The following is a 21,769-nucleotide window of genomic DNA, read 5'->3' as shown; positions in this document are numbered from 1 at the left end:
TATCTCTCAGGTCCTCAGAACCTGTGCAGAATGCCCATCTTTCCAAGATGCAGTATCCTCCCAGCTCCAGGACCAAGGCTCAAGGGGACGATCCCAACCCAGACCTGATGCAGAGTTACCTGGACTACATGATCGTGGATCCCTCAAAGGCCTCCCAGTCCCTCCACATGCAAACTCTGGACCCTTACCGCCAGGTGGGAATGGACACACACACACACACACACACACACACACACACACACACACACACACACACACACACACACACACACACACACACACACACACACACACACACACATCTACAGTGTATTTACATAACACTACTCATAGTTATATGGTATTTATCTACTGTATATACATTCATACACACATAACTACTATTACCACATATAGTTCATGTGTGTAAGAATGTATACACAGTACATAGATACTATATAACTATGAGTAGTGTTATGTAAATACACTTCATCTGTACAGTAGATAGATACCATGTAACTATGATGTATGATGTAAATACACTTAATTTCTACAGTAGATAGATACTATATAACTATGATATATAAATACACTGTAGATAGATACTATATAACTATGATATATAAATACACTGTAGATAGATACTATATAACTATGAGTAGTATGGTGTAAATACACTGTAGATAGATACTATATAACTATGATATATAAATACACTGTAGATAGATACTATATAACTATGATATATAAATACACTGTAGATAGATACCATATAACTATGATATGTAAATACACTGTAGATAGATACTATATAACTATGATATATAAATACACTGTAGATAGATACTATATAACTATGAGTAGTATGGTGTAAATACACTTAATATCTACAGTAGATAGATACTATGATATAAATACACTGTAGATAAATACCATATAATACCCCACAAGACATGCCACGAGGTCTCTTCACAGTCCCCAAGTCCAGAACAGACTATGGGAGGTGTACAGAACTACATGGGGCGGCAGGTAGCCTAGTGGTTAGAGCGTTGGGCCAGTAACTGAAAGGTTTCTGGATTGAATCCCAGAGGTGACAAGGTAAAAATCTGTCATTCTGCCCCTGAACAAGTTAGTTAACCCACTGTTCCCCAGTAGGCCGTCATTGTAAATAAGAATTTGTTCTTAACTGACTTGCCTAGTTAAATAAAGGTTACATTTTAATTAAAAAATAAATAAAAATGCATAGAGCCATGGAACTCTATTCCACATCAGGTAACTGATGCAAGCAGTAAAGTTAGATTTAAAAACCAGGTAAAAATACACCTTATGGAACAGTGGGGACTGTGAAGCAACACAAACATAGACACATACACACACACACACACGATAACATAAGCACTATACACACACGTTGACATGGATTTAGTACTGTAGATATGTGGTAGTTGTGAAGTATGGGCCTGAGGGCACACAGTGGGTTGTGAAATCTGTGAATGTATTGTAATGTTTTTAAAATTGTATAAACTGCCTTAATTTTGCTGGACCCCAGGAAGCTAATGGGGATCCATAATAAATACAAATACAGTAGATTGTATCAATTCCTTTTCCCAGAGGGCATCTCTGTGTCTGTTTATGGGTTTATTAAGCAGCAGTATGGTTACCAGGACGACGAGGAGCGCTCTCTTAACTCTCTGGAGGGTGGTGGTTTCCCCCGCCCTTCTTCTCACGCCGGGGGTAAAGGGTCCCGCCCCCAGGACCGAGACCGCCAGGTGCTCCAGGACCTGGTCTCCCTGTACCTCTCCTCCCCCGCCCAGCCGACCTCCCGCCACCGTGGGGCAGCAGCACCGATCTCTACCTCTCCCTTGTACCAGGACCTGGACTTCCCTCTGGACTATGCAGAGAACTACGTTTCCCAGCAGGACGTGGAGGTCCACAAGCAGCAGCAGCTGGATCAGACGCAGAGGAAAGCTCAGAAGGACTATGGATCGCTGGCTGGATTGGATGGTGAGTGTGTGGCAGTCAGTGTGTGTGTGGGGGGGTGGGGTATTTGGGGTGTTGTGTGTGTCACAGGAGGTTGGTGGAGGACGGGCTCGTGGCAATAACTGGAGCAGAATCAGTGGAATGGTATCAAAGATGCATCAAATGCATGGTTTCCATGGTTTCCATGTTTGATGCCATTCCATTCACTCTGTTCCAGCCATTATTATGAGCAGTTCTCCCCTCAGCAGCCTCCACTGGGTGGGTGGGTGGGTGGGTGTGTGCCACATGAAAATATATCACATTGGGCCCCACCACCAACACAGGCCACACCAACCCTGCGCAATTGCTGTAACCACACACCTCCAGAACCCAATCGACCCATTGAAAGCTTTAAATAACTCTAGCTTTGCAGGCTTGCAACTCTCTTGTAGTCCAATATTTACTGACAGTGAGCTGTGAAAATATAACACTGTGCAGACATGCATGCAACATTCTGCATACAGTGGAATTCACTATTTAATGCAAGACTGATACCCTCTATAAGAAATGTGCTAAAGGCCATCTTTTACAGTCTAAGTGTCATTTTATTTGGAAAATTCTTCAATGGAAAATTCTCTTAACATTAATGAATAACTTAAAATAAACACAACTTAAATATACATTAACCTTTTCAATTAAAATAAATTAACGTTATCATCGATAGAATAATATAACAAACAAAATAATCAAATCAGCAGCAGATTGTTGAACTAAGTATACATACCAACTAGGAAATAAGCAGCTGGAAAAGTACAAATGGAAAACAAAATGGAAATGAAAAGGCCTGATGGTGGCGCTAGAGGAAAGGTCAAGAGGTCACCAAATCAATAACTTTCTTCCACTTGGAGTCTTGATTGTGCACAACGAATTTTATGGCAATCCAGCCATTACTTTGAGATATATCTTGTTCTCAGCCTGTGGGCATCATGTGTGTAGTTGTTATGGTTCGTTCCTTTCCTCCTTGTCAATCATCATTGGCTCATTGGTGAAATTAGCATTATGACAATATATTTAATTAAATCATTCAAAAATCTTTATTAATGCAATTGCAGACAGCACGCATGTTACTCCTGAGACCAAAACCCTGCGTCCACAGCTGTACAAACAGAGAGTTTCAGTGTTTATCTAAAAGCTAGGCAATAAATGTCCCCTCCCCAAAGTAGATTTTTTGTGGAATGTCTGAGTAGTCTCTTATCTCCCACACTCCCCTGCAGAGTTCTGTCTCAGTCACACATTTCTAAGATGGGTCTTCTTTATAAGAGAGAGAAAGAAAGAGCAAACAACTGTGGACCAATTCTAAAACTATATAATGAATATGTATATATTGTTAATCTGTAGTCTAGGACCCTATAACCCCTCCCCTTCTATTAATATGACATAAGCATAATCAATTATTCTAATACATCAAATATTTGTACAGCCCCAAATCATGACCGCTAGGTGAATCCTGACATAGTGATCCAATATCCATAGCCATGCCATTTAACAGTTATCACTGGCCCTTGTTCAGCCTTACTTACCAAGGGCCCAGCGCCGAGCCTTCTTGCTAGCAAAGTCACTGAACAAGTCTTTGCAGTACAGCTTTCTTGCTAACTGACTTTCAATGGACAGCATGGCAAGACTGCAAAGCCTGTCCAGGGACATAGTGGACCTCAAATAGTTTTTTATCAGTTTTAGCTTACTGAAAGCTCTCGTCACCAGAAATATACGTAAAGCAATGCACACTTCTCCAAAATGCTTTGCAGAACTGCATCTTACAGATTGCATTCAGGAGACCAAGAGGGGACAAGTTAGGGGGGAAAGTGTCAGCAGATACAGTGTTCAGGTGTCTTACTTCATGTATGAAACTCAGGTGTAAGATCTCTGGAATACTTCATGATCAGTGATTGGCACACAGAAGGGACTTTACCCTCACTAATCTGCCCAACTTTCAGAACAGCAGAAAAAGATTCAAAGTGTTTTGCAGTGGTGTGGAACCTAGTGTCCAAGTCACTTATGATGTTGTCCATAGCAGTAAAAAACACAGTGTTCCGAAACACCGCTGCTGCACTGTCCTGAACTGTCTCTTGAGAGGTCTCATCATGGAATCTCTTCCTTTTCCTCTGGCGGCTGTGTTTCTTGCTAAATTCAGGTGCATCATCCATTTGCAGTGTTGCCTCAGACAGGAGAGACTCCCATCCATTTCTAAGAGACTGCATCTCTTCCTTTAAGGCTCTGATATTGGCTGCTTCTGTGTCAAGTGAGATTTTTCCTGACTGGAGAATCACATTCCTGTCCTCAATGCATTGCAGTACCTGCAATTATGCCAACTGACATGTCATTCAACACAAGGCTGCTCACCTCCTTCAGTTGGGAGTAGGGCTGGTTCAGGGGTATGGGAATGGGGAGACAGGGCTGGTTCAGGGGTATGGGGATGGGGAGACAGGGCTGGTTCAGGGGTATGGGGAGACAGGGCTGGTTCAGGGGTATGGGGATGGGGAGACAGGGCTGGTTCAGGGGGATGGGGAGACAGGGCTGGTTCAGGGGTTGGGGATGGGGAGACAGGGCTGGTTCAGGGGGATGGGGAGACAGGGCTGGTTCAGGGGTATGGGGATGGGGAGACAGGGCTGGTTCAGGGGTATGGGGATGGGGAGACAGGGCTGGTTCAGGGGTATGGGGATGGGGAGACAGGGCTGGTTCAGGGGTATATGGGGAGACAGGGCTGGTTCAGGGGTATGGGGATGGAGACAGGGCTGGTTCAGGGGTATGCGGATGGGGAGACAGGGCTGGTTCAGGGGTATGGGGATGGGGAGACAGGGCTGGTTCAGGGTGGATGGGGAGACAGGGCTGATTCAAGGGGATGGGGATGGGGAGACAGGGCTGGTTCAGGGGGATGGGGAGACAGGGCTGGTTCAGGGGGATGGGGAGACAGGGCTGGTTCAGGGGGATGGGGAGACAGGGCTGCTGAGCCTGAAGCTGTTTCTGTTGGGCCTGGCACCAGGCAGGGGCAGGGACAACTGATTTAGTATGAATAGCTTGCTAAAAGTTTGCCTGCATTGATTAAATGTCGGCTAAAAGAGGAGCGAAATGTAAACACTCAGAATGTAAACACTTAGAATGTAAACACAGAATGTAAACACTCAGAATGTAAACACTCAGAATGTAAACACTCAGAATTTTCTGTGAAGATAATATTAAGTAACTAATGTTAGGGGAGCGAAAGTAGCTTATTTCACTATGGACGAAGCTAACAGGTTCATTTCCACCACTCACGGTCTACACCCACCTTCCTTTGTAAAAAATTGGGTGACATACTGTCGCCCTTTTTCTCTCCTGTCTTTCTTTTCTTTCTTTTCGTTTTTGGAAGCCACTTGTCACTCGCAATTCACTGCTAGCAAGTACCTATCACGCCTGGTTTCAAATCAAATTGTATTATTTTATGCGAATAGTCTGGGTAGCCATTATGACTAGCTGTTCAGGAGTCTTATGGCTTGGAGGTAGAAGCTGTTTAGAAGCCTCTTGGTCCTAGACTTGACGCTCCGGTACCGCTTGCCGTGCGGTAGCAGAGAGAACAGTCTATGACTAGGGTGGCTGGAGTCTTTGACAATTTTTAGGGCCTTCCTCTGACACCGCCTGGTATAGATGTCCTGGATGGCTGGAAGCTTGGCCCCAGTGATGTGCTTGGCCCTTCGCACTACCCTCTGTAGTGCCTTGTGAATTCTGACCTGTCAAAAGGTCCTGGGGGCAGGATCAAACCATTTCATGTAAATAGAGGGGGGTTGGGCAATACAGAGGCTCTCTGGATGTTTACTTTTTGCCATAAACAAGAAAAGAAAAAGAAACTCGTTAGTTTCTTAGTACATTGTAAATAAAATATTATATTAATGATGATAGGTTAATCATTTAATATAGATTTTTTTTTTACCCAATGTTGTAATATTTTTTAGGGCCCCTGTGACTGGCCCCCTTAGAATCGTTCTAACCCCCCCCTGTCTATAGGATATTTTTTTAATCTTCTTGCTTGCTGTGGCTGACACACTGGATGCCTAATGTCTGGCCTGCCTGTACTTTTTTCATCACCTGCCTATTGACCTCTCCCCTCTAACTGTGCATGACCCTGTCTGTTTGTTCAGATGACTCCCTGCTGAAACTGGCTCTGCTCCTGGGCCACTATGGCATCGATATGAAGGACTTAACCCCTCCACAGCTGGCCAACCTGCCTGCAGCACTGAAACAGCTGCAGATGGAGAGTGCTACTGACTTGGGCACCGACACAGCAGGTTTGTCATAGCGCAGGCATGCAGCTGAACCCTGTCAAAGCACCAGACCTACACTACGGGTCAAAAGTTTTCGAACACCTACCCATTCAAGGGTTTTTCTTTATTTTTACTCTTTTCTACATTGTAGAATCATAGTGAAGACATCAAAATTATGAAATTTTATATGGAATCATGTAGTAACCCAAAAAAATTGTTAAACAAAACAAAATATATTTTATATTTGAGATTCTTCAAATAACCACCCTTTGCCTTGATGACAGCTTTGTACACTCTTGGCATTCCATCAACCAGCTTCACCTGGAATCCTTTTCCAACAGTCTTGAAGGAGTTCCCACATATATTGAACACTTGTTGGCTGCTTTTCCTTCACTCTGAGGTCCGACTCATCCCAAACCATCTCAATTTGGTTGAGGTCGGGGGATTGTGGAGGCCAGGTCATCTGATGCAAACCTCCATCACTCTCCTTCTTGATAAAATAGCCCTTACACAGCCTGGAGGTGTGTCGGTCATTGTCCTGTTGAAAAAAAAAAGATAGTCCCACCAGATTGGATCAAATCAAATTTTATTGCTCACATACACGTTTAACAGTTGTTAATGCGAGTGTAGCGAAATGCTTGTGCTTCTAGTTCTGACAGTGCAGTAATATCTAACAAGTAATCTAACAATTCCCCAACAACTACCTAATACACACAAATCTAAAGGGGTGAATGAGAATATGTACATTTAAATATATGAATGAGCGATGGCCGAGCTGCATAGGCAAGGTGCAATAGATGGTATAAAATACAGTATATATATATATGATATGAGTAATGTAAGATATGTAAACATTATTAAAGTGGTATTACTTAAAGTGGCATTGTTTAAAGTGACTAGTGATCCATTTATTAAAGTGGCCAGTGATTGGGTCTCAATGTAGGCAGCAGCCTCTCTGAGTTAGTGATTGCTGTTTAGCAGTCTGATGGCCCTGAGATAGAGGATGTTTTTCAGTCTCTCGGTCCCAGCTTTGATGCACCTGTACTGACCTCGCCTTCTGGATGGTAGCGGTGTAAACAGGCAGTGGCTCGGGTCGTTGTTGTCCTTGATGATCTTTTTGGCCTTCCTGTGACATCGGGTGCAGTAGGTGTCATGGAGGGCAGGTAGTTTCCCCCTGGTGATGCCTTGTGCAACGCATCAAATGGCGAATCCCTGCAGAATGCTGTGGTAGCCATGCTGGTTAAGTGTGCCTTGAATTCTAAATAAATCACAGACAGTGTCACCAGCAAAGCACCCACACACCATCACTCCTCCTCCTCCATGCTTTACGGTGGGAAATACACATGCGGAGATCATCCGTTCACCCACACGCGTCTCACAAAGACACGGCGGTTGGAACCAAAAATCTCCAATTTGGACTCCAGACCAAAGGACAGATTTCCACCTGTCTAATGTCCATTGCTCGTGTTTCTTGGCCCAAGCAAGTCTCTTCTTCTTATTGGTGTCCTTTAGTAGTGGTTTCTTTGCAGCAATTCGACCAGGAAGGCCTGATTCACACAGTCTCCCCTGAACAGTTGATGTTGAGATCTGTTTGTTACTTGAATAATTTATTTGGGCTGCAATTTCTGAGGCTGGTAACTCTAATGAATGTATCCTCTGCAGTAGAGGTAACTCTGGGTCTTCCTTTCCTGTGGCGGTTCTCATGAGAGCCAGTTTAATCATAGCGCTTGATGGTTTTTGCGACTGCACTTGAAGAAACTTTGAAAGTTCTTGAAATGTTCCGTATTGACTGACCTTCATGTCTTAAAGTAATGATGGACTGTTGTTTCTCTTTGCTTATTTGAGCTGTTCTTGCCATAATATGGACTTGGTCTTTAGAAAGAAAGAAATTACCAAATTTACTTTTAAGGGCCAAATGCTTCCAGGTATTACCTCATGAAGCTTGTTAATCTTCAAAGCTATCATCAAGGCAAAGGGTGGCTATTTGAAGAATCTCAAATAGAAAATATATTTTGATTTGTTTAACACTTTTCTGGTTACTACATGAATCCATATATGTTATTTTATAGTTTTGATGTCTTCACTACTATTCTACAATGTAGAAAATAGTAAAAAATAAAGAAAAACCTTTGAATGAGTAGGTGTTGTAAAACCTTTGACCGGTAGTGTAATTCACTGGTCCAGCACTTTACAGAAAACACCTTACTGAAATGTTGTCTGAAATCACAGTCTTTTCACCACACAGAAAGACCCTTCCAAGTTGTGGACTCAAAAGGCGAGACTACTGTATATGTCACTAGTATCATTCATTAAATGAGATACTGTGATATAATAAAGGACGTCACGTTGTGCACCACAACACACTGCAGGAATACCTGCAGTATCTTTATACAAAATGGCATGATAATAATAATGAGACTGAAAAAGGTGACATTTTGTGGTAGGATTATACTGTGACGATTTACACCGTGACAATTACAGATACTGAAACAATTATTATCTGTGTGTCAGGTAATGTGAATCGTTATTCTTTGCTTTTCAGATAAATACCGGAACAGTGCTGCCCCACATAAGAAGGTAAGTTGAGATAAAACAGTCCAGTAAAACTCTACAAATTCAATTATTGCTCGTGTTGTTTATTTAACAATATGATTTTTTTTTTAAAATGTATTGCTTTTTATACAATGTTAATAGCATTTACAGTAAATGTTGAATGGCAATAATTAGGCTTTCTGGTTGTTGTCGTTGCATCTAACAAACAGTAAGTGGCAGAACATCCACAATCTGAGGAAATCAGTGGTCTATTTTACATATCCTGGAGTAATATTCAAATAAAACATGTATTTATTAAATCCTATTATAATGGATGTTAAGGTGTTTGGTGCCTCCTCCTATTCCTCATCAGATCACTGAGGGGGCCATGACACACAAGGTGGACAAATCTCCCGTGCTAGATGCCCCCCACCTCCCTTCCTGCCCCGCCCCCTGGGCCCCAAGCCTCCCCAGATAACCCTCCCACCGTAGGGGCCCCTCCTGCCACAGAGGGAGCCAGTGTGAAGGAGCCAGGGGCCCCAGTGAAAACAGAGACGCAGGGGAAGAAAGAACCAGCAGGAGGGACCACACATGTGAAGGAGGAATACGGCTACATCGTCACTAACCAAAGGTCTTCTAACCCTAATGTTCATAAACACTGGAATGTTGGTGTAGGAGCGTATATCTGTCTGTCTGTCTACGCGTCTGTCTCAGAGTCTTTGACTGTACATGGCGTGTGTATGTAAGCGTGTGTATGTAAGCGTTTGTGTTTGTGTGTGTTTGCAGGTGTGTGTATCTGTGTTTGTGATTTTGCTTGCAGTTGTACTGTATACGTGTTTGTGCTTTTGCTTTTTTCTTCAGTGCTCTGTGTGTATGCATGTATGAGTGTGTCCATGTGTATGAGTGTGTCCGTGTGTATGAGTGTGTATGAGTGTGTCCGTGTGTATGAATGCATGTGTATTTCTCCGCAGCCCCCTCAGTCTGTACGACGGGGTGCGTCTGCTGGGGCTCCTGGCTGAGAGGATCCCACTCTCCACTGGCTCTTTCATCAACATCAGGTAGGCTATAGGCATAGAGGCCCACTGGCCGACTGGTCCAATGAGGAGAGATGACAATTAGCTGGCTGCTAATTGATAATAAGCAGATGATAATTAGTTGGCTGGTTAAATCTGGCACATTTACAGAAATGTTAATAAATGTGCATCGTCCTGATTGTCAAATAACGTATTAATGTAAAATGAGAGGATCAGAAGATCTCAGTGCAGAGGGGCATCTCAGTGCAGAGGGGCATCTCAGTGCAGAGGGGCATCTCAGTGCAGAGGGGCATCTCAGTGCAGAGGGGGCATCTCAGTGCAGCGGGGGCATCTCAGTGCAGCGGGGGCATCTCAGTGCAGCGCATCTCGTCACGGGGCTCTGGGGGCATCTGCAGGCATGTCAGAGGGGGCATCTCTGTGTAGACAGCAGGAGCGGTAGAGATACTCTGAATGTGATCGGCTACGAAAAGCCAACTGACATTTACTCCTGAGGTGCTGACCTGTTGCACCCTTGACAACCACTGTGATTATTATTATTTGACCCTGCTGGTCATCTATGAACATTTGAACATCTTGGCCACGTACTGTTATAATCTCCACCCGGCACAGCCAGAAGAGGACTGGCCACCCCTCATAAACTGGTTCCTCTCTAGGTTTCTTCCTAGGTTCTGGCCTTACTAGGGAGTTTTTCCTAGCCACCGTGCTTCTACACCTGCATTGCTTGCTGTTTGGGGTTTTAGGCTGGGTTTCTGTACAGCACTTTGAGATATCAGCTGATGTAAGAAGGGCTTTATAAATGCATTTGATTTGTAGAGGGGGCATCTCAGTGTAGAGGGGGCATCTCAGCTCAGGTACTTCTATGATCAACGGCAACATACTCCATTCCTCTACTGCTTGACGACTGAGCTCAAACTCGGGTGTGGCGGCTAGGTGGAGCTCCCTCTGTGGCCTTTTCTCATTTGGGCAAAAGTCCGTCCTACACCCTCTCTCCTCCGTCCTCTCTCCTACACTCTCTTTCCTACACCCTCTCTCCTACACCCTCTCTCCTCCGTCCTCTCTCCTACACCCTCTCTCCTCCGTCCTCTCTCCTACACCCTCTTTCCTCCATCCTGTCTCCTACACCCTCCGTCCTCTCTCCTACACCCTCTCTTCTCCGTCCTCTCTCCTACACCCTCTCTCTTCCGTCCTCTCTCCTCCGTCCTCTCTCCTACACCCTCTCTCCTCCGTCCTCTCTCCTACACCCTCTTTCCTCCATCCTCTCTCCTACACCCCCCGTCCTCTCTCCTACACCCTCTCTCCTCCGTCCTCTCTCCTACACCCTCTCTCCTCCGTCCTCTCTCCTCCGTCCTCTCTCCTACACCCTCTCTCCTCCGTCCTCTCTCCTACGTCCTCTCTCCTCCGTCCTCTCTCCTCTGTGACCCGGAAACCGATGAGTGGTTGAGGAGATGTAAATTCATTGCTAGGTGAATGGAAGTGTCCTCCCTCCTCGATAGCCACCTTTCATCGAGGATAATCGTTTGGATCCTACCTGAGTCCTTCGTGGAAAAGTTTGGAAATCTGCCACAACCCTTTTGAATCAGCTTTTATTTTGGCGGAGAAAACCATGCACATGTTTAAGAACAAAATGCTACTTATCGTTTTATCTATAACATGTCTTGCACAACTAACTTAGTTTGTTTTTATCTCTTTACACATTTATTTTGGGATCCACCCTGTAAACGTCATTAGCAAGTGGAGAAGGAGAGTCTCATTTCATTCAAGCGCATTTTCATCCACATTGCCTCTCCTCGATCACCTTTGAATTTTTTCAAAAGGAGGTGAGGCAGAACGGAGGAGAGAGGACGTAGGAGTTGAGGAAATCAGAAATAGAGGAAGGACTACAAACAAACAAAATATAACTATTGTAAAATTGTTCTGTAAAATGTGAGTAATATGTATAAACTGAAGGTAGAAGCCTAAGTGTTATTGTTTATTAGTTTACTCCAATTGGGGGAGGTGGTGGTAGGGTTTGTGGGGAATAATAAAGGTATATTCTAAAACAAAAGTGTGTATATGTATGTATGTACAGTTGAAGTCGGAAGTTTACATACCCCTTAGCCAAATATATTTAAATTCAGTTTTTCACAATTCCTGACATGTAATCCTAGTAAAAATTCCCTGTCTTCGGTCAGGTAGGATCACAACTTTATTTTAAGAATGTGAAATGTCAGAATAATATTAGATAGAATGATTTATTTCAGATTTTATTTATTTCATCACATTCCCAGTGGGTCAGAAGTTTACATACACTCAATTAGTATTTGGTAGCATTGCCTTTGAATTGTTTAACTTGGGTCAAACATTTCGGGCTAGCCTTCCACAAGCTTCCCACAATAAGTTGGGTGAATTTTGGCCCATTCCGCCTGACAGAGCTGGTGTAACTGAGTCAGGTTTGTAGGCCTCCTTGCTCGCACACACTTTTTCCAGTTCTGCCCACAGATTTTCTATGGGATTGAGGTCAGGGCTTTGTGATGCCCACTCCAATACCTTGACTTTGTTGTCCTTAAGCAATTTTGCCACAACTTTGAAAGTATGCTTGGGGTCATTGTCCATTTGGAAGACCCATTTGCGACCAAGCTTTAACTTCTTGACTGATGTCTTAGTTGTTGCTTCAATATATCCACGTCATTTTCTTTCCTCATAATGCCATCTATTTTGTGAAGTGCACCAGTCCCTCCTGCAGTAAAGCACCCCCACAACATGATGCTGCTACCCCCATGCTTCACGGTTGGGATGGTGTTCTTCAGCTTGCAAGCCTCGGCCCTTTTCCTCCAAAAATAACGATGGTCATTATGACCAAACAGTTCTATTTTTGTTTCATCAGACCAGAGGATATTTCTCCAAAATGTACGATCTTTGTCCCCATGTGCAGTTGCAAACCTTAGTCTGGCTTTTTTTATGGCGGCTTTGGAGCAGTGGCTTCTTCCTTGCTGAGTGGCCTTTCAGGTTATGTCGATATAGGACCCGTTTTACTGTGGATATAGATACTTTTGTACCTGTTTCCTCCAGCATCTTCACAAGGTCCGTTGCTGTTGTTCTGGGATTGATTTGCACTTTTCGCACCAAAGTACGTTCATCTCTAGGAGACAGAACGCGTCTCCTTCCTGAGTGGTATGACGGCTGCGTGGTCCCATGGTGTTTATACTTGCGTACTATTGTTTGTACAGATGAACGTGTTACCTTCAGGCGTTTGTAAATTGCTCTCAAGGATGAACCAGACTTGTGGAGGTCTACAATTTTTTCTGAGCTCTTGGCCGATTTCTTTTGATTTTCCCATGATGTCAAGCAAAGAGGCACTGAGTTTGAAGGTAGGCCTTGAAATACATCCACAGGTACACCTCCAATTGACAAAAATTATGTCAATTAGCCTATAAGAAGCTTCTAAAGCCATGACATCATTTTCTGGAATTTTCCAAGCTGTTTAAAGGCACAGCCAACTTAGTATATGGAAACTTCTGACCCACTAGAATTGTGATACAGTGAATTATAAGTGAAATAATCTGTCTGTAAACAATTGTTGGAAAAATGACTTGTGTCATGCACAAAGTAGATGTCTTAACCGACTTGCCAAAACTATAGTTTGTTAACAAGAAATTTGTGGAGTGGTTGAAAAACGAGTTTTAATGACTCCAACCTAAGTGTATGTAACTTCAGACTTCAACTGTACTGTACTGTATGTATGTATGTATGTATGTATGTATGTATGTATGTATGTATGTATGTATGTATGTATGTATGTATGTATGTATGTATGTATGTATGTATGTATGTTTACCCCCAAAAATATATGGGGGATTGGAAATGATGCAGACAATTACATTGATGGAAGCAACAATCTATCTGCAATATTAAAGTTGATCCACCCCCTAAGAAAAATAATAAGAAAAATAAAGTGTTCGGGGTAGTCGTTGTTGGGGCTTATTCACACCCAAAATAAAGGCTCCCCCCACCCCCCAGTCCTCCTGCTCCTACCACCATCCCACCACCCCTCTCTCTCTCCCGGCCCCAGCTATATCAATCAATAGTTTGACGGAATGTTCCTGTCTGTCTCTCTACAGTGTGGTGGGGCCTGCCCTGACATTCCGTGTCCGGCCCAACAGCCAGAACCTGAGTGCTGAAGACGTGGCAGAGAAAGCCGGTAAGTGGACCTGTTACTGGGGTCAGACGGGGTCAAATTGACCCAATGTCCCGCTGCTCTGTGTAAACCACCAAGACAATATCTACACACACACACACACACACACTTGGACAAAAAGTGAGATAGGGGTATAAAATAGATTTTTGAGCCACTCTGGTGTTTTTTAATATTTAATAGCAAGAATATTACTTTTTTGCAAGATGGCAACTATTTTATATTGTAATTTACTTAGTTGCAGAGAAGAACTTTCTGGAATCTGAAACTGCTCTGAAGATCCTGCAGACAGGTGTCGGTGAGGTAAGAGCATGTTATGCTGCATTTAGTGTGTGTGTGTGTGTGTGTGTGTGTGTGTGTGTGTGAGAGAGAGGGACACGGGGGTCTCTTTGCATTAGAATCTATTGGCATTCATCATCAATATTCTGTGCGTCCTTCTGTGCATTTTCACCGTCAAACTCTTTTCCCCTGCCGGAAATGCCTGAATGCCTAAAATCCTTTGATATGACATACGTATTTTGCGATCGAACGAAACGTGCGCGCTCCCGAAAGACACAAGACTGTCTCTTTAATTCATATTGGTCACGCGCACCACTCCTCTCTTGGTCGTCTCATATCGTCCCTGGGCCTGAGCTAGTAGGTCACACTGCCGCCAAAATTCAATCAAATGATGCGCTATTCTCCACTTTAGAAACGCATTATGGAAAGCAAGAGACAGATCTTATTTTATTTTGTGCGTTATCAAAGTCAAGTCGCCTTTCTTTCACGGAAGGTGGATGTTGGGTGAGTGTCGCTTATATTTAGCATAATAATAGGCTATTCATACTTTTGAATGGTAGATTTGTCTAGAGTTATTCGTTATTATGGGCCCAAGTCGCGAATTGCATTTCTTATAGGCCTAATTTGATTCTATAATAGTTATATTTAGTTCCACTTCAAATATGTCTACGATTTAGTTGCCATTTGTAAATTGCTTACGCATTAATGTTATCTGTTAATTTAGACTTTTTCATCAGATTCTGCCGGCATAGCGCACGCACATCTACGAGATGCCCAGCCCGCGTGGTGTTTGTGGGATAGTCGCATGATTCGTTGTCAAAGATTATGATTTGGTTTATCTGGGTATTTAATCATAATGAAGATTTTAACAACATATTCAAGAACGTACAACAAATAACACATTTATCGAATTTAATCTGTTTGAGGACACGTCTATCAATATTATACCATTTAAGGGGACCTATATCGGGTTACAGTAATTAGTGTTGGTGCACATTGTAACTGTATCTTGTTTGCATTTTGTTTAATTTCACATTGGCAATCTCTCCTCTCTTGAATTATAAGAATACTGCAATAATGTCCATTAGATTTCTCTTGGAAGTCTGAAATTGTGCAAAGACACACAAATGTACCAGTGTGTGTCATCTAAGTTTAAAACCCTTTAATTCTAGTTGTCTATTCCATTTTTATTTAGTGAACAACAAAAAAGTTAGGCCTTATGTTTGCTCTGTTTGCATCACTCACAAGTGTGATGAATAGTGAAGAATGAAGTTGCATATCGCTTTTGGCAACAACAAACTGAGTTAAGACACTTGCCACAGTGACAGAAGTCAATGTCTGCAGTAATGGAATGATCTGGAGTCTATCTACTGTACTCCTCATGCTACTCTTCTATTGAATCATACTCTTGGTCTCTCTGTTGTCTTCCATCTAAACTGCAACCTCTTGGTCTCTCTGTTGCCTTAAATCAATCAGTCTCTTCCTCCCTTCCTTCCTATACCCATCCCTCTCTTCTTCCCTCTCTCCCCTCCTACACCCATCCCTCTCTTCTTCACTCCCCTCCTACACCCATCGCCCCCTTCCTCCGTCTCTCCTCTCCTACACCCACCCCTCACCCCTGCATCCCCTGATGTCAGTTAGGTAAATTCACCTCATGTCCAGAGAGAGATCTTAATACTCGTCTCCAGAAACGGGTCATTCGGTTCTTCCCCCTTTCTGTTTTCTTCCCCTTCCCCCCTTTTCTCTCCCATCTCTCATCTTCGGCCCCTTTAGACTATCAGACTATCATATTCAGGCCCCCCCAATGTCTGACTATACTCCACCCCCAATGTCTCAGACTATAGCTCCACCCCCTCACCCCAATGTCTGACTATAGCTCCACCCCCTTACCCCAATGTCTCAGACTATAGCTCCACCCCCCCAATGTCTCAGACTATAGCTCCACCCCCTCTCCCCAATGTCTCAGACTATAGCTCCACCCCCTACCCCAATGTCTGACTATAGCACCCTCCCCCCAATGTCTCAGACTATAGCTCCATCCCCCTACCCCAATGTCTACTTGCACCTCCCACCAATGTCTCAGACTATAGCTCCACCCCCCTACCCCAATGTCTGACTATAGCACCCCTCCCTACACCAATGTCTCAGACTATATCTCCATCCCCCAACCCCCAAATCCTTCAGCACATTCCTGGGGCCTCTGAAGAGGAAAGAGAGGTCAGGAGGGCAGGAGAGGCAACCGTGGCAACCAGGGAGGAGAATGAGAGATGAAAGAGAATAAATGATTGGGGGTCAGGCTGCAACAGTACTTGTGTTGCATTCAGTGGGGTACAATGTAGAAAAACGTTTCGCAACGTGAATATCTCTGTTCTGATTGGACGTTTCACTCTGTTTCAAAAAATTTTCACCCTAATGAACACCACCGAGGTTTTCTCTCATCCACCTCCTCAATAATAATAACTTTGATCAATTCTTCTGTTGCAGGACATTAGTGGGGCTCTAAAGAACCAGAGTCTCATCCTTCCACTAACCAATAAACACTCTTTCAAAAGCTATTTTATTGGCTCATCAGTGAGATATTCAGCTAACAATTTAGTTTTCCTTCCTTCTCTCTCTCTCTTTCTGTCTCTGTCACCTCCCTTCACGACAGAGAACTGATGGGCGGGGCTTACCTCAGGCCACCCGGGTCCGAGATGGCTCCCGTTGGGTGTTCATGACCATGGTGGGCGTGGCCTGTGTTTGCGGGATCCTGGTGGCGACAATGACCATCGTCTGCCTGCGTCGCCATACCAACCGCCTGGCGTCTGAGAAGCTAGGCCTGGGGCCAGAGGGAGGCAGCGTTACACACCAGGAGTACCAGGTAGGTGCACACACTCATAGGTAAGTAGGCCCAGCCATCAACTGACACCTCACAGTCATGCAGGACCAAGTCAGGTGGGAGTACTGTAGACTACAGACAGACAGCACATTGCTCGATGAGATATGATTGACAAACCAATTTCCCCTCGGGGATCAATAAAGTATTTATCATACATGGGTTTGTCCAGCCGCTATATCTTAGTTTTCTTATGTCTCCCTCTCTTCACCAATGTCAACACAGTGTAATACTCCCTAAAAAGACAACTCACAAACAGTCCAACATGAACACATTCACTCTTTAGTTTTCAACCTGCACAAGCATTCACTAGTCTGAGACATGAGATGTATTGAAAGAAACCTGTGCATGCTGCAGACCCCAACTTCCCAGGACTACCAGTGTGACTGTATCCACGGGACATTGATCCCAGGACTACCAGTGTGACTGTATCCACGGGACATTGATCCCAGGACTACCAGTGTGACTGTATCCACGGGACATTGATCCCAGGACTACCAGTGTGACTGTATCCACGGGGCATTGATCCCAGGACTACCAGTGTGACTGTATCCACGGGACATTGATCCCAGGACTACCAGTGTGACTGTATCCACGGGACATTGATCCCAGGACTACCAGTGTGACTGTATCCACGGGGCATTGATCCCAGGACTACCAGTGTGACTGTATCCACGGGACATTGATCCCAGGACTACCAGTGTGACTGTATCCACGGGACATTGATACCAGGACTACCAGTGTGACTGTATCCACGGGACATTGATCCCAGGACTACCAGTGTGACTGTATCCACGGGACATTGATCCCAGGACTACCAGGTCGACTGTATCCACGGGACATTGATCCCAGGACTACCAGTGTGACTGTATCCACGGGACAATGATCCCAGGACTACCAGTGTGACTGTATCCACGGGACAATGATCCCAGGACTACCAGTGTGACTGTATCCACGGGACATTGATCCCAGGACTACCAGTGTGACTGTATCCACGGGACATTGATCCCAGGACTACCAGTGTGACTGTATCCACGGGACATTGATCCCAGGACTACCAGTGTGACTGTATCCACGGGACATTGATCCCAGGACTACCAGTGTGACTGTATCCACGGGACATTGATCCCAGGACTACCAGTGTGACTGTATCCACGGGACATTGATCCCAGGACTACCAGTGTGACTGTATCCACGGGACATTGATCCCTGGACTACCAGTGTGACTGTATCCACGGGACATTGATCCCAGGACTACCAGTGTGACTGTATCCACGGGACATTGATCCCTGATTTAGTAATACATTGTGTCCATAGAAAGCCCATTGACTGTCATGGTCCCCATCTCCTTCTGTCAGGACCTGTGTCGTCAGCACATGGGATCCAGGGGACTCTTCGAGCGTCAGGAGGGGGCAGGAGCAGCGGGGGTGGGGGTGCTAGTGGAGGAGGTGGAGGAGGTGTTGGTGGAGGAGGAGGTACGGACACGTCCAGGGTGAGCAGTGTGTCGTCCCAGTTCAGCGACGCGCCCCAGCCCAGCGACGCACCCCAGCCCAGCCCGAGCTCCCACAGCAGCACCTCTTCCTGGTGTGAGGAACCAGCGCAGACCAACATGGACATCTCCACCGGTCACATGATCCTGGTCAGTGTCACTCTGAACATTTACTCTATTCATTCATTCATTTATTCATTCATTCATTTATTCCTACTCAGCCTCAGATCTCTACCGCTGTTCGGACTAACACCTGGGTTAAAATAGTTATTGTTTTCCATCAAATACTTTTGCTGCGCTTGATTGAACTTGCCTAGCTGCTTTGCGCAATGGAACCAATGGACTAGTCCCAAAAGTGCAAATCTTACCCACCTGGCACTGCAGGTAGGCTCAATCAAACCCTAAAAATATTTTAAATATAACAAATGCTATTTGAATCCAGGTCCCAGTAGTACTGACAATTAAATACACATTAACCATCAGACTCTAAAAGACAATTCATCCAGTTGAAGTCATTGACAGAGGAAAAGTGTAGTGTATTATATAAGTAAGAGTCATCCTAGTACTGAGAGCCCCCTCTGTCCTCCTAACCCACAGGCTTACATGGAGGACCACCTGAAGAACAAGGACCGTCTGCTGAAGGAGTGGGAGGCCCTGTGTTCCTACCAGGCTGAACCCAGCACCATGTCTGTGGCCCAGAGTGACACCAACCTGAAGAAGAACCGCTGCCCTGACTCTGTGCCCTGTAAGTTCTTCTTCTTCCCCTCATCCTCCTCCTTCTTCTTCCCTCCTTTCTTCCACATCTCCTCCTTGATTTATTTCCCCTTTGTATTTTCTTGGGTGATTTTTGTTGAACAGAAAGTGATAGCCTGGGTCCCAGAGCTGTTTGGGATGTTTTGCTCCTTGTCAATCTCTCACCAAACATGTCATGTCAACAGATCTGAGACCAGGCTAGGAAAGTGGACAGACAGGAAAGTTAGGAGGAGATCCAGTCAAAATGACAGTGGGTCAGATTAAACCCACACAGACTGTATGCTGAGGGTCACCGGTGGCATCACCAGCTAGACCACCCAGGTGGCCTGGCCTCCATAATCCTAGGTTAAACCACCCAGGCGGCCTCCGTGATTCTAGGTTAAACCACCCAGGCGGCCTCCGTGATTCTAGGTTAAAACACCCAGGCGGCCTCCGTGATTCTAGGTTAAAACACCCAGGCGGCCTCCGTGATTCTAGGTTAAACCACCCAGGCGGCCTCCGTGATCCTAGGTTAAACCACCCAGGCGGCCTCCATGATCCTAGGTTAAACCACCCAGGTGGCCTCCGTGATTCTAGGTTAAACCACCCAGGCGGCCTCCATGATCCTAGGTTAAACCACCCAGGTGGCCTCCGTGATTCTAGGTTAAACCACCCAGGCGACCTCCATGATCCTAGGTTAAACCACCCAGGTGGCCTCCGTGATCCTAGGTTAAACCACCCAGGTGGCCTCCGTGATCCTAGGTTAAACCACCCAGGTGGCCTCCGTGATCCTAGGTTAAACCACCCAGGTGGCCTCCGTGATCCTAGGTTAAAACACCCAGGTGGCCTCCGTGATCCTAGGTTAAACCACCCAGGCGGCCTCCGTGATTCTAGGTTAAACCACCCAGGCGGCCTCCGTGATCCTAGGTTAAACCACCCAGGTGGCCTCCGTGATTCTAGGTTAAACCACCCAGGCGGCCTCCATGATCCTAGGTTAAACCACCCAGGTGGCCTCCGTGATCCTAGGTTAAACCACCCAGGTGGCCAACGTGATCCTAGGTTAAAACACCCAGGTGGCCAACGTGATCCTAGGTTAAACCACCCAGGTGGCCACCGTGATCCTAGGTTAAACCACCCAGGTGGCCTCCATGATCCTAGGTTTGTGTTTTGTGTCTTTGCGCTGCAGATGATCACTCCAGGGTGAAGATGAAGGCGGAGAACAACCCCTCCAGGACTGACTACATCAACGCCAGCACCATAGTAAGAAGTAATCCTGATCCCCGCTGTCACCATGGTACCTGTCTGGTTAACTCAAATCCATCCCAGTGAGCAAAATTGGTTGAAAGACATCTTTTCAACGTCTTTGCAACCAAAAATATGTATTTTCAACATCTTGTGCTCATAGGGATAGATCCCCACCCAAAGCCTTCTCTATATATCACTCTGATCTGTATTAGAAAAGTGCCTCAGGGTAGAAGTGCTGATCTAGGATCCATATGATCTGTCATTTTGATCTAAAAGACTGATCCTATATCAGGACTCCTACTCTGAGACTCTTTCTGAATACGGCCCTGGTCCCACCTATGGCCCTATAGCCGTCTCCGACACCCACCCTCCATTGATCAAACTGGAACACTAGTTGTGGAATCTCTCCCATAATGCTTCCCAAATGGTACTCTGTCCCCTACCCAGTGCACTACTTTTGACGCGCTATGAGCCCTGCTCAAAAGAAGTGCACTCTATAGGGAATAGGGTGCCATTTGGGAAGCAGATCCACTCACCCGCCCAGTAAATGCCACTGGTCAGTGAATGGAACCATCGCCACGGTGACCACCAGTGTCCATAGTGTCCTCTATTGTGGACGCCAGGAGGTGACCCATGATGACCTATCCCCTCTGTGACCCCTAGATCGAGCATGACCCCCGGATGCCAACATACATCGCCACCCAAGGGCCCCTGTCTCACACCATCTCCGACTTCTGGCAGGTCAGTCACTCCGGATGAGTATTCATATGTGCGTAATATGAATACAATTCAAATGCAAAACTTTATTGTCCCTTAAGAATGACAATTTGTTGCTGCTGCTGCTTTAATCTAAATGTTTTAAGAATGTACCCTAACTTGAACCATATAATGTGTACAAACATTTGTTCACATAAATCAACACTCAAAACACATGCCGATGTGATGATGAAAGAAGATTACACTATGGACTACATTATGATGTTATTGGTCTCCAAGCTCTATGTTTACATGTTCTAGTGTGTGTGTGTGTGTGTGATGGTGTTCCTCTATAGATGGTTTGGGAGAATGGCTGCACGGTGATAGTGATGATGACAGCCCTGGTTGAGGACGGAGAGAAACAGTGTGATCGCTACTGGCCTGACGAGGGATCCTCCCTCTACCACATCTATGAGGTGTGTG

At 45.1% G+C, this 21,769-nt stretch overlaps 1 protein-coding gene across 1 annotated transcript in view; it reads left to right on the top strand.

Annotated features, from left to right (window-relative positions):
- Window positions 1–21,769, top strand: part of ptprnb (protein tyrosine phosphatase receptor type Nb) — a 39,866-nt gene that overhangs the window by 14,113 nt on the left and 3,984 nt on the right. Inside the window, 15 exon segments of the mRNA NM_001173705.1 lie at window positions 11–194; window positions 1,629–1,983; window positions 6,111–6,257; window positions 8,776–8,810; window positions 9,139–9,195; window positions 9,197–9,396; window positions 13,897–13,976; window positions 14,209–14,273; window positions 16,900–17,109; window positions 18,483–18,550; window positions 18,553–18,763; window positions 19,211–19,358; window positions 20,532–20,605; window positions 21,254–21,331; window positions 21,643–21,762. Coding sequence (NP_001167176.1) covers window positions 11–194; window positions 1,629–1,983; window positions 6,111–6,257; window positions 8,776–8,810; window positions 9,139–9,195; window positions 9,197–9,396; window positions 13,897–13,976; window positions 14,209–14,273; window positions 16,900–17,109; window positions 18,483–18,550; window positions 18,553–18,763; window positions 19,211–19,358; window positions 20,532–20,605; window positions 21,254–21,331; window positions 21,643–21,762 — 2,032 coding nt within the window.

The sequence above is a fragment of the Salmo salar genome, unplaced genomic scaffold (genome assembly GCF_905237065.1).
Source record: "Salmo salar unplaced genomic scaffold, Ssal_v3.1, whole genome shotgun sequence".
Lineage (NCBI taxonomy): Eukaryota > Metazoa > Chordata > Actinopteri > Salmoniformes > Salmonidae > Salmo > Salmo salar.
This window is presented reverse-complemented; position numbering and strand designations above follow the sequence as displayed.